General features: G+C 37.5%; 1 protein-coding gene across 1 annotated transcript; it reads left to right on the top strand.

The window, feature by feature from the left end:
* Positions 1-9,218: 9,218 nt before the first annotated feature.
* Positions 9,219-9,659, top strand: LOC109004687. The gene is made up of 2 exons (XM_035689186.1): positions 9,219-9,235; positions 9,299-9,659. The coding sequence occupies exons 1-2, from the start codon at positions 9,219-9,221 to the stop codon at positions 9,657-9,659; spliced, it is 378 nt and encodes a 125-aa protein (XP_035545079.1).
* Positions 9,660-16,808: the final 7,149 nt, after the last annotated feature.

Genomic DNA, 16,808 nt, shown 5'->3' on the forward strand with positions numbered 1-16,808 from the left:
AAATAAGGTAGCTCATGCGTGTTTCTCCATTCTGCATCTCCCTCTCTTGCACCCTGTCGAGCTAACCAGTCTGCAACAGCGTTCCCTTCTCTAAAAATATGAGATATCTTGTAGTCCATGGTTTGAATCAACTCTTGAAGCTCCTCCCAATAATCCTCCAAATACCAGATGCTGCACTGAGCTTTCTTCAACCACGGTAGGAAAACCTTTGAGTCAATTTCAATATCAATTGAGGACAAATTTAATTGTTTACAGTGGTGTCTAACACCCTCCAATAAAGCCCGTAATTCAGCTCGGGTACGATCACCATAGCCTAGGTTCATAAAAAATGCTAACAAAACAGATCCCTACATATCCTGAATCACTCTACCAACCCTTGAAGATTCTGGGTTACCCAGACTGCTCCCGTCCATATTTAATTTGACTCTGCACTGTGATGGCTTAGACCAAGATATTAGTTGAATTGGTTGTTGTTGAATAGGAATTGGAAGAATATTTAGGCTGTGAAGAATGTAAGAATTGGCTTGAGTGAAATTTTTAAACTTTGAAAGTCCTTGGCCGAGCACACCTACCCAGTGTTTGATAGAATGCCATACCGCCTGAACTGACTCAAACTTCTCTTCCATACGTGCAGAGCATCTTCTGCCCCATAGTCTCCAAGAAATTATAGTAGGCAATATACCGAGAATGACACCTATTTGAGAGGAATTAGAGGCTCTCCGAAACCAACTAAGACATGTTTCATGCCATGATCTTCCAATCATTAGGCCAAGGAGAGAACCATATTTTTTCCAAACCTCAGATGCAACCTCCCCATCAAATAAAACATGATTTAGATCTTCATACTTCCCTTGCCTACAACAGTTACATTTTGAAACCAGGGGGATCCCAATCCACCAAATTCTGTCAACCACAGCTAGAGCACCATGTCATGCCTTCCACATTAGCATTGAAAAGTTTTTTGGAAGTATGTTATTCCTTATCTATTTGTGCCCCTCCAGAGTAGGACTTCTTACCTGAATACATTCCCAAGCTAATTTAGTGGTAAAATTACGACTCTCAGCTTTGGTCCAGATTAGCATGTCTCCTCCCTCTTTACATTTTGCAAGCACATTGAGAGCACTCTCTGTAGTTTCAGTACCCACCAGCCTTTCTAAAAGAGCCACATCCCATCCACTTTCAAGGTTACAATCTTTGACTTTTAATAGAGGCTGCTCAACCACTGGGAAAGTTTCCGCAAGAGACCCATGTTCCAACCACTTATCATACCAAAAAAATACATTTCCATCTTTAATCTTCCATTTGGTATAACTCAAGACAGTAGAAATATTTTTTATAATCATACGCCAAAACCTTGTACCCTTTTGAGGACCAAGTAACATGAATGGTTTATTCCCAACATATTTCTTTTGAAAAACATTTGCCCAAAGAGAAGTCTCATGCATAAGTTTCCATGCAAATTTTAACTGAAGAGCTCTTTGCATCTCCTCAAATGGTCTAATGCCCAAACCTCCTTCAGCAATTGGTCTACATATGTTCCTCTAAGCAACCCAATTTTTCTTTCCTCTTCCATCACTTTCTCCCCAAAAGAATGAACTTCATAAGACGATTTAAAGAAGAAATAATATATTTAGGAACCTGCAAGACCACAAGTAGATGTAATGCCATGCCTCAGTCTCATTTTCCACCCGCTAATTTTCTTTTGAACCGTTCTCACCAATTCCTCCTCCAAGTCTGCAATTTTCAGTTTTGTGGAAACAATGGGAACCCCCAAATATTTAAAAGGGAATTTTCCTTTTAAGAAACCCGTCAATCTTTTGAGATTTATTTTTCTAGCTATGGGGACTTTATTAGAAAAAAACATAGCGGTTTTTTCTTTGTTGATCAACTAACTAGTCCAATTCTCATATGTAGCCAAGATTCTTAAAATGCATCGAATAGAGTTTCGACCACCATTCGTGAAAATGACCACATCACCCACATACATTAAGTGAGAGATCAAACTAGTACCTCGGGCTTGTGAAAACTGGCCAAAGTGCTTTTCTTTCACACTTTGTTTTATAAGACGTGATAAAATTTCCTGCAAAATAATGAACAAATAAGGGGACAAATGATCCCCTTCTCTCAACCCTCGTCCACCTTGGAAAAAACCTTTCGTGGTACCATTCATCAGAATAGAATACCAAGACGTAGAGATACACTCGCCATTCAACCCACAAACTGTGTTGGAAAAACCAAAGGCTCAAAGCACCTTCAGAAGGAAATCCCAATCAACACGGTCATATGCTTTGGCTATATCCAGTTTTAAAACCGCATTCCCACCATGCATCTTTTTATTAATAGAGTGAATCATTTCCTGTGTAAGACTAATATTTTTAAATATACTTCTACTGGGAATTAATGCATCCTGCTCAAGAGATATCATTTTTGGAAGGAGAGATGCCAAACGGTTCACAATCACCTTGGAACAAATTTTGTAAAACACCGAACAAAGACTTATGGGTCAAAATTTATCAAACCCAATTGGCATATCCATTTTCGGTATCAACACTGCATAAGAAAAAGTATAAAATCTAGGTCATTTACCACCTCTAAAAAAATTCTGCAATTCCTACCTTGCTATCCAACTTGATGATATCCCAAAACACTTTTAAAGAAACCAACTCCAAAACCATCTGGAACCGGAGCACTATTAGAAGCTATAAAATCAAATGCACTTTTCACCTTTTCAATTGAAGGTATGGCACAGATTGCTTCACTTTCCTCCACTGTAATAATTGGCGAAATGAGTTGGGATAAATCTGGTGAACTCCCATGTGACTCCTTTTGCAAAAAATTTGAAAAATAGTTAACCTCTCCTAAATGTATTTCCTCAAGTGACCTCAAATAAGTGTCATCTTGAAGTCTCATCTCCATAACTCTCTTTTTCCTCTTGTAGGATAAATAGGCATGGAAGAATTTTGAGTTTTGATCTCTTTTAGCACACCATTTAATTTTCACCATTTTCACCAGTCTAGTCTCTTCCCGGTGCCTCCAATCAGCTAACTCCACATGCTTCATCACAAATTCTTATTCAATACCCAAGTCCCATTCCTGCTGTAAATCCGATTCTAATGTTTCAATTTGGGATTGTAACTCCTAATGAGTCCCAGTTCTGCCAAAGATCCGCTTATTCCAATCTTTCAAAGCTCCCATTAATTTTTTCAGTTTGAGAGCCAATTTCAAGACACACATACCACCCACATCCTCCTACCAGATTTTTTCCACAAATGGCTGAAATTTTGGATGATCTATCCACATTTGCTGGAATCGAAAAGGAGAAAGACCATTAGAGAAAGGATCTGACTAAAATTCCATGAACATGGGAGAGTGATCCGATGTAGATGTTGGTAAATAACTTCTTATCGCATTAGGAAAACTTTTCAAGCAGCTAGCATTCATGAAGCATCTGCCTAATTTCGCCCAGCTTCTCGAAAGACTATTCTGCCCATTACACTAAGAGAACCTCCTTCCCAAAGACTTCATTTTAATCAATCCACAATGATAAATCTAGGAATTAAAACCCTCCATTGTTGCTCTCAGGCGAGGTCTTCCACCCCGACGTTTCGAATCCTCTCTTATAATATTAAAATCACTGGCAATAATGCAAGGCTCAATTCCTAGTACCTGGCCATTTAATTGCTCCCAGAGGTCACGTCGCTCCACCATATTGCACTTAGCATATACAAAATAGCATAGAATATTTGTAATGCCATCATCTATTCGAAGTAAAATGAATTGCTCTCTACTTAAAACAAGTTGAACTGAAATATTATCCTGCCATAACACCCAAATTTTTCCAGCTTCCCTTTCGTTAGTAATAAACTTATCCATACGTAACAAGTGAAGTAAATCTTGCATCTTATCAACTGAGGCAAAAGGTTCGATTAATGCAACTATCTTTGGTTTCATTTTCATAACCAATTTCTTTAATCTACCTTGAGAGGTTCCAAGACTTCGAATATTCCATGCTAATATTGGACCAATAATAAGGAAATTTTATTTGGCCGGACTAACACCTGGGTCGAGCTACGAACTTTTTCAAAAGTTTTTCGGACACCTTTTTTTTTCACCTCCGCTCCCTCATTTTCAGTGGATAATCTTTAAGCTTTGAGAAATTTTCAACTTGTAATTCCATATCAGGTTCAGAAATGAAGTCTACCAAAGTAATGTTTTCAGCACCATTCTCATCAGGCATGATATCTAATTCCAGAACTACATAATTATTCTCCACAGGTCCCTCTGATGTATCATCTTCAACCTCCTTCACTTGATAATCCCTCTCCTTTAAAATTTTTTCTTCACTTTGCTTGTCCTCACTTCTACTTATCTCCTCTAAGTCTTGGATTAGTACTGACTGTCCATCATTTATCCTAGCTTCATTAGGAATTAGGATAGGATCCCCAAGTTCCGCAATCTGTGTATTCAAATTCTCACTCGTAGGTTCTTGTGTTGTGCCTGAAACAACCATAAAGCTTTGCCTTTCTCTATATCACTCTATCTAGAAGCTTGATCTTCTTTTCCAGAATATGTATCTTTTGCAGCCTTACGAACCCAAATTTTAACTCCATTATGCTGTAACTTTAATCTACATGTACGTACGTTGTGTCCTTGCAACTTACACCTAGAACAAAACGTCGGGAGCATCTCATAAATAACTTCCTATTTGCGTCCAATCTTCGTCATCCCAATCCAGAAATAAGGGATTGGATCTTTCGTAGCATCCATCTCCAAACATACATGTGCACCATTCATGCGAGTTGCACATTTCGTAGGATTATCCCTTCGAATGTAATGGCCAATTGGTGCAGTAAGGATCTTTAGAAAAGATTCATGATAAAATTTTGGAGGAAGCCTTGGTAGCACTATCCAAACAGGTAGCAACGAAGGTTCTTCATCTTCATTAAAATCTAGCTTCCAGTGAAAAGTCCAATATTGAATGCCCTTCACCTCACAAGTTTCACGAAAGAGCGCCTTCAAGAAATCTGGTTCATTTGACATTCAGATGAAAACATTTCGTGGTCTCCTCATGGTAGAAACAATCGGCATGCACAATAATCCCCAATGGTTATGTATGAAAGACCGAATAGAATCCAACGAGGGCCTTTGCCTGAGAAACTTTAGAATAATGGAATAACATAATAGTTCTACAAATCTCGCAATCTCTTCCTTAGAAAACTGGAAACAGAGTTCTCCATCAACATACTTTGGCCCACGATGAGACACGAACATCTCAGGAATAGGTTGCGGAACTGCGAAGACAAGATCAACTTATGGATGTCAATTTGCCTCAACGGCACTGGTCACCATGCAGCCTTTCTACGTAACAAAACCATAGCAAAATGTTTTTCTTGCTAGGAGACAGTAGACCTATGCATGGCTTTTTATGATATTTTGTAGTTACATAAACTTCAGGTATATAAGTACAACTAGCATTCATTTTGTATACACAATTTATACATAATTCAAGAATACTTCTCTCATTTTCTTGCTTGCTTTCTTGGCTTCCACTTTTTTTGTTACTATGAGAGGAAGAAAGTTGAGGGAGCTACTAAGGGTAATGAATGCTTTTATTGGAAGATTAAGTGGACTGAAAGGAAAGTGAGGAACTTGCCCTCCAATATTTTGCCTCAGATATATGATCCTTTTGTGGGGGTAGCAGAAAGAAAGGGAGCAAGTCCAAGGGTGGTGGGTATTGGTGATCAGACTGTGTTTGCTTCCAATTCCATTAATATTGGCTTTGTCGTGGTGGAAAGAATCATTGGTACCATTGCTCAGCCTTCATTACCACCGTTGCTAACGGCACAACCACTTCTTCCTCTCATGTATTCTCAGTCAACAACCATAGTAGGTCTCTCTCTCTCTCCGGGGCAATTTTTGGCACTGTAATTCTCGTGGGTAAACTGATATCCTTTTTTCTATGCTACAATCCCATAATGGTATATCTCACTCTACATGAGAGATGCCTAAGCTTTTTGTGTATGGCACTTCCAATGGTTTTGTGGGTACTTTGAGCACAATTTTGGTGTCCTAATGAAAACCAATGGTTGCACCTAATGTCATTGTAACGCCTCATTTCCGGAGGTCAGGAGAGTTAGCTTATATTACCTAAAATCATCTCCAATATCATAACTGTAAAATCCAAAAACTCCATAACATATTAATTTATTTGCTCAAACCAAATATCCACGTTCTTTCATAGGAACAACAAAGAAATTCTTAAAATAAATTAAAAACTCCTCAAATACTCGAAAATATCTTTAACTCAACATATCAAAACAACCAAAAATAATCAAATTCCTAATTATGACTCTCAAATAAATACTTGTACCCTCATACACTTATTCCTCTACGAACATCACACCTCGCTAAAATTGCCTACGTTTTCTCTCTAGCAGAACCATCAAAATTATCTGAAAAATGTTTGGAGATAAGGGGTGAGTTATCAACAACTCAGTAAGTAGAGAACATATACTAGTGTGTAAACATGAATATTTACAGAGTTCAGAATGCAGAAAAAAATACTTTCTTTTAGACTGTAGAACAAAGCATTTTCTTTCAGAATGCAGAATCATAATAATATAAAAAATATCAGAGCGAAAGTTTAAAAATATTCATAATCAAAATCGCTTTGGCATAACATAAACTAAAACATCACATCTTATCTTATCATATCAAAACAGAGACCATGTTTAACCCCCCATGGTAGGGTTGTGCAAACCCCGGCGGCCAACCAAGTAGAAATAGAATGTGAATCTTCCCCTTATTATTCTCAGAGCCTCGAGTGTGCACACAAGAAAGACCACGCAGAAAACCACTTTGCTTCCAAAGTGGATACACTGAAAATAGAAAAGTTGGTACTAACCTGAACAAAGGTCACAGTTTTACACATGTGGTAAGGTCAGAATGGAAAAGAAACAGAAATAGAATGTTATGCCAAAGGTTTTCAAAAATCACATCATATCATATCAGAATACAGAACATCTTTAAAACAAAACGTAATAGAATCAAATCATAAAAACATAATTTATGCACAAAATTTCATATTCGCTCTCTTTTGCACAGTTCAGAAATAAAATGTCAAAATAGCTCATGTCTACACCAGTCATACCAGAAAATACTTTATTCTTATACATAATTTCATAAGTAATGTAGAACAAATAATTGAGATTGTTCCAAATTTCTTTTCATATCAAAGTTTGCATATTTTTCAAAATTGACCTCAGTCCATTTTATTTTTTTACAAAGTCTAGCATAAAAACCCCACTTACCTGAACTTCTTAACTTTCTTAAATTATCCACAACAGTGTCGAGCGAAAATCAATCATCACCTATAAGATTGTCAATTAATTTCCATAAACATCCGAAATTAACACCTTTTTCAAAACTTAAATCTTAAATGCTAAGTAACCTATTTCCTAAAAATCTAAAATTTCTTAAAACCCTAGAAATATATCATAAATTCTGGACTACATCGATATTCACTCAATTTTTTCGACCAAGACATAAATTCTAAATTCTTTAAACATTAATACCAACTGCAATTTTAAAACTTCAACTATTTTTTGTCAAACAAACTTTTTGAACTAATTTAAAGTAAGTCGAAGCCCACTAAAAAAAAAAATCCAATAATGTTCTACAAAAAGACTCAACGTAAGAAACCAACCCTTTGAGATATAACTTTAAGAAAAAAAAAAAAACTCATGCATTGGTTTAAAAATCTAAGGGCAAAGTTATAATTTTAACAAAAATGAAAGTCTTCCTACCATCTCTATGTAAGAGCTCTATGAAAAGAAATTGTAACCCATGTTTTGTTTTGTTTGCATGGATATACAGTCACATGACCCATGGTTGTGCGAGGGATGCATATAGAGAGGACAACTGTGAAGTGGAGGAGACGAGGGTGGCGCTGGGTGGCTAATCACTTAGAGAGAGAGAGAGGGGGGATGAGAGAGAGGGTTAACACAGAAAGAAAGAGAGAGAGAGACCACGACGAGATAAAAATACGTGAAAGGCAGGGGTAGTTTCGGCATGGGCTTACCGTGCTGATGATAAATGTGCGGCTGATCAAGGCTGACGAAGAGTGTTCGGATGGCGGTTAGTGGTTGGCTGGGTGGTTTTCTGTCGTGTAACGGGCTGAAAAACTGAGGGCACGGGGAGGTTTTCTTACTCTATTTTGGGGTGTCGAGAACAGAGGGTGATGAGGGCTTGAGTCTTCCGTCGTGCAGAGGAGATCTAGTTCGAGGCAATGGCTAGCGTCAAAGCTCCTCTCGGGTTATAGTGACATGCTGGTTTTCGTGCGCAGAGTTGCAGTAGTCATTCACAGTGGTGGGGCAGGGATGGTGTTGTGGGGGTTGTAACACAGAGGCTGCAATGACGCACACGTTTGGGCTTTCGTGAGGGTGTTGGAAGGCAATAGGGGGTGCAAAGTTGACTCCGTTAAGCAACCTTGTGTGGCTGTGCTAGCAGGTGTTGGGAGGTAGCAACAGTGACGGCATGGAGGTTGTGGAGGGTGGCGCTACGGTGCAACGTTGAACGAGGGCTGAGCCGAGAACGTGGAGAGGCAGCGGTGCACAGTTTGGTTTTCCTAGTGGACGGTCATGCAAGGGCAGTGTGCATGGAAGGGATGGCTTCAAAGGAGTGCGACTTAGGGTTTTCTTTTCATGCAAGGGGTGAGCTTAATATAAATAGGCGATTGAGAACCCAAAATAAAACCCTAGATAAAAAGAGACGTGCATGGGAGTGGAATCATGCGTGGCGGCAAAATTGATCATAAACTGATAGTTGGTTTTCATGGTTTAAAACAAACAGGCGTTGGCTTGGGTTTTGGGATTTTTTTTTTTAGTCATGGGTCACGACTCAATTTCTAAAAATAATATGGGTCTCGACTCAATTTCTAAAAATAATCCAAACTTGTCCTAGAAAAATTCTCGGATCAATTCTCACTTGGCCCTCTAGAAAAAGTATAACCTAATTATCAAGCCTAATTAAAATCATAATCCTCAAAAACAAAGATTTTAGGCCCGTAGTCTATTAAAAAAATACTTGAAAAATTAACTAGGCTCTTCATACATATAAATAAATAAATTTTAGAAAATGACTTGTTGTTGGACCCGGATGTTACAGTCATATAACCAATAGGCTAGCAGTTAATCACTTGACTCATTTCATCACTACCGATGGCTTTGGTGTCATGGTTTTTCAGTTAGAACTTATTTGTTTGATTGGTTTGATTTATGATTTGGAGATGTTGTGATAGCTTAGATCTTGAAACAAGTGAGCCTTTAGACTTGTCTGCATCAAAGAGAAGGAGAAGAGATGAAAGTGGAGATCAAGGAACTTGTACAGGGACTACAAATGCAAGCACCTCACATCATGAAATGGGCACTGCCATCTCCAAAAGCGCTTGCATTATAGCAGAAGCCATTCAGACAATCGAGGAAAGAGAAGAGAGGCGGCACAGAGAGCTTATGAGCTTGCATGAGAAAAGGCTGAGGATCGAGGAATCTAAGTTAGAGACCAACAAGAAAGGTATAAATGGCCTTGTTCATGCCATTAACAAGCTTGCCAATTCCATCAATACCTTGGCTTTCCACCATAACCAATCCTCTCCAAATTAAATGATCTAATTAGTAAACTCATAGATAAAAAAAAAAAAACATGCAATATTTTAAAGCTAAGATATAGAGGAGATCAAATACTTCCATTTAGTTGGTTGCGCATAAAAATGATAATCCCATTTGCTATCTAATATTGTATGCAGGATTCACTTTTGTTTAATCATATTGATCTCCCTATCTCTCCTAGTTAGCTAGGTATCATATTTCATATTGATGTTATATGTTGTAAAAGGTTGGACTATATTCAGTGAGAGAACATTTCATTTTTGGGTCCATATGGACACGTATGAAGATGATAATATGAAAAACTGGTGGGACATTTATGTTAATTTAATTAAAAATGGTGTAACGTGGTTGGACCAAATGGTAATTCTTAAGATTATACAAAGGCTACATAGCTTCAGTTTGAATATATGATGTAAATACCAATACCATATGGTTGCATATTATCAGAAAGGCATTGAAGATCTATGCATGGAGGATCTCAATGTGCAATATTCATGCTAAAGTAGTGTTAGGTTGGAGCGTTTGAAAAAGCTCCTAAAGAAGTGCCTTGGGAGTAGAGCCCATTTCTATCATTTATTTTTGCTCGAATTCGGCTAGGTGAGCATTACTCCATACTCGACTTTGAGCTCAAGTTCAACTTAAAAATGAGCTCAAGCCGACTCTGCTTGAGCTGTTTATTTTTTATTTTTGAATAAAATTTAATAATTATAAATTAGAGAAATTGTAAAATAATCTTAAATTTAATGAAATTTTAATAATTAGCAAGTAGGCCCTCTATTGGATTAGAAAATTGTAAATATTTATAAATAATTAATATGTAACTAGTTGATATTTATATATAATAACCATATATTATATGTCTACATAAATTATTAATACGGTACACATAATATAATAGTATATATCAGCATTTCACATATAGTTCATACGTACTAGTATGTGAAATTATTAAATCTATTAACTTTAACTATTGTAGAATGCCCATTGCCCCAAGCTAGACTCCATACACAATGGATGACTTGCTAATTCATCTTCATGAAGATTTGGTTTTAAATGAAAAAGAGCATTCTAATGTGGTCATCACTGCATTGCATCAGGTTCATAACATAGGTACACTGATTGCCTTTTGGTTGTATGAATCATCAGGTTGGAGAGCATCTCAGTGGTTCGCTTGGGACAATGGAACAAGTTGATGTGGATCAAGATGGGATAGGCTGGGGTCAGTTCTTAAGGATCAGAGTGACTTTGGATATCACTAAGCCACTTGCACGAGGGAAATCAGTGGTGGTCCAGAGTCGATCACTCTGGGTTTTTTTGGGGTATGAAAGACTTCCCCTATTTTGCTTTCGTTGTGGTATAATCAAACATCCTCAAAGTGGGTGCCCAGTGCCTCCTAAAACAACCTTGCATGGTCGTTCTTCAAAAGATCAGTGTGGACCGTGGATCCTTGTAGCCCCAACTTCAGGTTTTTTGCTGCTCAGATATCCCAGTCCTCCTCATCTAGTTCATCCTCCTACCAGGGTAGTTACTTGAGAGAATGTTACGATGGGGAATTTGGGTGACAGTTTATTGGAAAATCCAATTGTTATCCCTAATAAGATTCAAGAGGTCGGTTATGCAGTTACTTAGGCAAACTTCCCCTGTCACCACGGTGTGTTATGGTCCTGCTTTTATTTTGTAATTATGCAAATTGAATTATGACTAAGGCACTTTGAGGGGCCCTTCCTCCAATACTCAAATAATGGATGATAACTGATGATGTCATTGATAATCAGAATACAATACTTATAGATGATGAGACTGGACTCAGTCAAAACACTAACAACAATTAAAGCAAATAACAGACCCATAATACTTACTGACCCACTAAATAAATAACTACCCATGAAAAATGAGCCCACGTAGTGACCCACGACTCAACTTAATCAAATAAACTGCAATAAAGATAAATTACATAAATGGCCCACTCATACGGAAATAGCCAATCCCTCGTAACCCATAGACAATAGCCGAATATCTAGGGTTTCCTAAAGCTCATAACACATCTCCCCTCTTCAGAAGACCTTGTCCGCAAGGTCTGAGTATCACCGCTGTGAGTCCTCACAATCTTCCCAAGTCGAATCCTCCATAGTCATTCCATTCCATTGAATCAACAGCTCCACTCCTGCTCTGTGACCCTTCTTGACCAACCTCCTTTCCAAAACTTTCTCGGGCTTAGGAATTAGGGTTTCCAATATTGTATGTAAGTGCTGTAAATGCTCCCTTAAAGATTTACTGTAAACTAGAATATAGTCAAAAAATACCAAAACCTACTTCCTTAAATAGGGTTTGAAAATCTCATTCATCAATCATTGAAAAGTAGAGAGCACATTGGTGAGCCCAAAGGACATCACCAAGAATTCATAGTGACCCTCATGGGTCCTGAAGGCTGTCTTGAGTATATCCTCTAGATGCATTCTAATTTGGTGATAACTAGGACGCAAATCTAATTTAGAAAAAATCTCAGCCCCATGTAATTTATCTAGCAATTCATCAATATTTGGGATAGGGTACTTATCTTTCACCGTGTCTTTATTAAGGACACAGTAATCCACATACATCCTTCAACTTCCATCCACCTTCCTAACCAAGAGGACATGAGAAGATTATGGGCTTGATTGCCTTTAATAATGCCAATTCTCAACATTTCAGCCACTAATCATTCAATCTCGGCCTTTTGATAATAAGGATACCTATAAGGGCGTACACAGGCCGGTTTGGACCCTTCTTGAAGCTGTATCTTGTGGTCATGGCTCCTAGGTGGGGGTAGACCATTGGATTCAGCAAAAACTACTCCAAATTCATTTATAACTTGTTGTACATTAGGGTCAATGGTCATTTTTGTCTCCACAGTGCCCTCTCCTATCAATTGCAACCAAATGCCTATCACCGACCATTTTGTTAACTTGGGAAAATTGTTCCTTCTTTCAAAGTCTCGTTGGGGGCTGTAATCCCTGTAATTAAACCACTGCACCATTGAAATTGATCTGCATAGTTAGGTTAACAAAATTCCACAAAATAGAACCAAGGCTCCTTAGCCAGTCCACTACCACATTGCATCCTCCCAATGTTAATAAATAGAGATTAGCCTTAACCCTTAGGTTTTATAGTTGAATAGGCACTATGCTACATAAACCTTGGCAATCTAAATTGCCAACTGGCTTTCTCCCACTAACAGCCTCGATTTCCTTGCTACATATGGATCCACAAAGCTGTGATGACTAATTGTGTCAATAAGAATCAGCACCTTTTGATGGTTAATCATACCTTCCACTCTCATGGTTTTTGGGGAAATAGATCCTGCCATGGCATGTAAAGAGATGCCAAGTAGTTCACCAACTTGGCATGCAAAGATATGCCAAGCAGATTCCTTCGAATGTATAATGGATTAGGTCCCTTCAGGTGCTTCAGCCTCTTTTGTTTCTCCCTCCAATCCTTCCAATAAAAATATCCTTTGTTTGTTGCATCTGTGTCCTGGCTGAAACCTGTCATCACAATAATAACAAAGTCCCCTTTCGCGCCTTTCTTGCATATGTGCTAGTGTGACCCTTCTATTAGGTATGGTGGGTTTTCTTGGTGGATTTGTGAAATTTTAATTGGGTGGGTTAGGTTTGAAGTCTTGTCGGTTTGGTGGGGGTGGTAGCCTCAACAGTGGGGCTGGTGTAGTGAGTTTAGGATTGTACTGGTGTGCTGGTGGGGTAGAGGTTTGAGTTCTGGCCACTACTCCTTAAGTCGGATATGCAGTTACTTAGGCAAACTTCCCTTGTCACGGTGTGTTATGGTCCTACTTTTATTTTGTAATTATGCAAATTGAATTGTAATTAAGGCACTTCAAGGGGCCCTTCCTCTAATACTCAAATAATGGATGATAGCTGACGATTTCATTCATAAGCAGTATACAATACTTTATAGAAAATGAGATTGGACTCCGTCAAAACACTAATAACGGTTAAAGCAAATAATGGACCCATAATAATTACTGACCCACTAAACAAATAACTAATAACAGATGAGCCCACGTAGTGACCCACGACTCAACTTAATCAAATAAACTGCAATAAAGATAAATTACATAAATGGCCCACTCATACGGAAATAGCCAAGCCCTTGTAACCCATAGACAATAACCGAATATCTAGGGTTTCTTAAGGCTCATAACACGGTGTGAATTTGAGGGTGACAAAATTCAAAAGTTATCGATGCCAAGTTTGAATCGATGATGCCGAAATATTGATGATAAACCTTTGACAGTAGTGGAGAAACTGTTTGCTAACTCTGGTCTTGTACTTCCCAAAATATTGCTTCATCCCTCTACTAAGACTAAAGCATGGAAAAGAAGAGCTCGCCTTGGTAAGGAGAACGATCCATTGGCTATTACTCCATTTGTAGTGCAAGAAAAGAGGAAAAAAGGTGTAATCATATTTGAGAAATAGAAGGTAGGTAAAATTCCAAAATTTCATAATACTCGGCCTGGAATCTTAATTTTGAAGGATGATAAACAAGATAATGAGATATTGGCGGTGGCTGCTTTGTAGTACCGCTGGGAATTATGAGTCTCCTTAGTTGGAATCTTCATGGGCTTGGCAATCCTTGATCAATTCAAGCCCTTTGTTGCTTGGTAAATGATAAGAAGCCATCTATTTTGTTTCTTATGGAAACAAAGTTGCAAAGGAAGAAAATGGAAGAGATTAGCCCCGTTTGGATGTTGAAAGTATTTTATCTCATCTCATCTTATCTCATCATTACAAATTTTTCAATTTCTTACACAAAATATAATAAACAATTCAACTTTTTCAAATCTCAAAATAATAATAATATTAAAAAATAATATTCTAATAATAACTTATGCAATTTTCAACTTTCATCTCAACTAATCTGATCTCAACTTACTATCTAAATGACCACTAAATTAAAATTGGATTATTCTAATATGTTGAAGGTTGAAGAGATTGGAGCTAGTGGTGGTATCGCTTTACTTTGGAATGAATCCTTTGTTATTTGTCTCCTAAATGTTTCTCTAAAACACATTCATGTTGAGGTAGCACTAGGAGGGGAACCTATTAAGTGGGTTTTAATAGGTTTTTATGGCTATCTTGATACTACTTCCAGAATAGGTAGCTGGGCACTTTTAAGAAAAATTCAAGTTCATTGCATTATCCCTTGGTTAGTCATTTTTAATGAAATTCTTGATAATACTGAAAAATGTGGAGGTAGTATGGGTTTATGATGGAGGCCTTTCGGGTGGTCTTAGATGATTGTGGTTTGACTAATATGGGCTTTATTGGTCCCAAATATACATGGAGAAATAATAGAAGTCAAGGTTTTAGTGCTGAAAGGTTGGATCGATCAGTGACAGCTAGAGTTTGGTTATCCAAGTTTGGAAGGCAAATGGTAGAAATTCTTTCAAGTTCTACTTCACACCATAACCATATATTTCTAAGTTTTAATGGAAGTTGTTCCAATATGATTTATAGAAGGAGAAGTTGGAGATATGAAGCTCACTGAAAATTGAAGGAAGACTGTAAGGATGTGATTACTACTAGTTGGAATGAGGGATTTCTGAAGACGTTTCTCTTCAAGGCATTACTCAGAAACTTAGGTTATGCAAAATTGCACTCAATACATGGGATAGAAGAAATGGTAGCTTTCATGGTTTTCGGTTGGGTATATTACAAAAGCAATTATTTTTTGTTGTTGCTTAAAGAGGATACTTCACCAACTTAACAAATGAAACATCTTTATCAGGAAATTAATCTTGAATTAGAGAAGGCTGACCTTATATGGGAACAGAGGGCTAAGCAAGATTAGCTCAAAGGTGGGAATCGAAACGCAAGGTTTTTCCATATGTATGCTAATCAAAGGAAGAAATGCAATGTTATATCTAAGGTGGAAGATGGTAATGGCAATGTCCAACATGATTCTCAAATTGTTAAGGAGGTTTTTTGCAGGTTCTATAAGACTCTTTTCCAAAGTTCTAACCCTAGTGCTTGAGTTAAGAGTATAATGGTGGCCGAGTCTAGAATTTCAAAGGATATGACTTGGGATCTTGATAAGCCTTTTACAACTGAGTAGATTAGTTCATTTTTATTTCAAATGTCTCCTTTGAAATCACCTGGACCCGGTGGATATGCTGTAACTTTCTATCATTAAGATATTGTAGGTCCTGAGGTATGTTCCAATCTGTTGAATGGTTTAAATGACACTTTTTCTCTATCATTGTTCAATGATATGTACATTGTGTTGATCCCAAAGAAAAAAAAGCTCTCAAGTGTACTGCTTTTTGGCTTACAAGTCTTTGTAATGTTTTGTATAAGATAATCTCTAATGTACTTGCCAATAGACTTAAGAAAGTGTTGAACTTAATCATTTCATCAAATCAGAGTGCTTTCATACTTGGTTGGTTATATCTAACAATATCATTGTTGCTTTTGAGATTTTACATACCATGCATTGTAACTTACATGGTAAAGCGGGTTATATGATGTTAAGTTTGATACGAGTAAAGCTTATGATTGGGTTGAATAGGGTTTTCTGAAATTAATTATTGAGAAATTGGGTTTTAACAACATGTGGATTTCTCTCATTATGGAGTGTATATAACATTTGTGTCTTATTCGATTTTGGTGAACGGTGAACCACAGGAAAAATTCAAACCTGGTCGGAGTTTATGGCAAGAAGATCCATTGAGTCCTTTTCTTTTCATGTTGTGTTCAGAATCTTTTAGTTGCTTAATCACATATGTTGAAGGTCAACAAATTCTCCATAGGGTTCCAATTGCTAGAGGGGAGGTTCGGGTTTCCACTTATTTTTTGCAGATGACAATTTATTTTTCATCAAAGCCAATCCTCTTGAATGGAGTAGGTTACAAGGCTTATTAGAGCTGTATGAACGAGCTTCAGGGCAACAATTGAATCGTGAAAAAACAACTCCGTATTTCAATAAAAACACCAATCAAGAGACAAGAAATGTTAACTCTCAATATTGATGGAATTTAAGTACCTAGAAATTTTGAACAATATCTTGGAGTAGCAGCTTTGATTGGTAGATCTCAAGCCAAGGCCTTCAAATTTATCACTGATCGTGTGTGGCACAAAATTAATAATT

The sequence above is a fragment of the Juglans regia genome, chromosome 4 (genome assembly GCF_001411555.2).
Source record: "Juglans regia cultivar Chandler chromosome 4, Walnut 2.0, whole genome shotgun sequence".
In the NCBI taxonomy this organism is placed as follows: domain Eukaryota; kingdom Viridiplantae; phylum Streptophyta; class Magnoliopsida; order Fagales; family Juglandaceae; genus Juglans; species Juglans regia.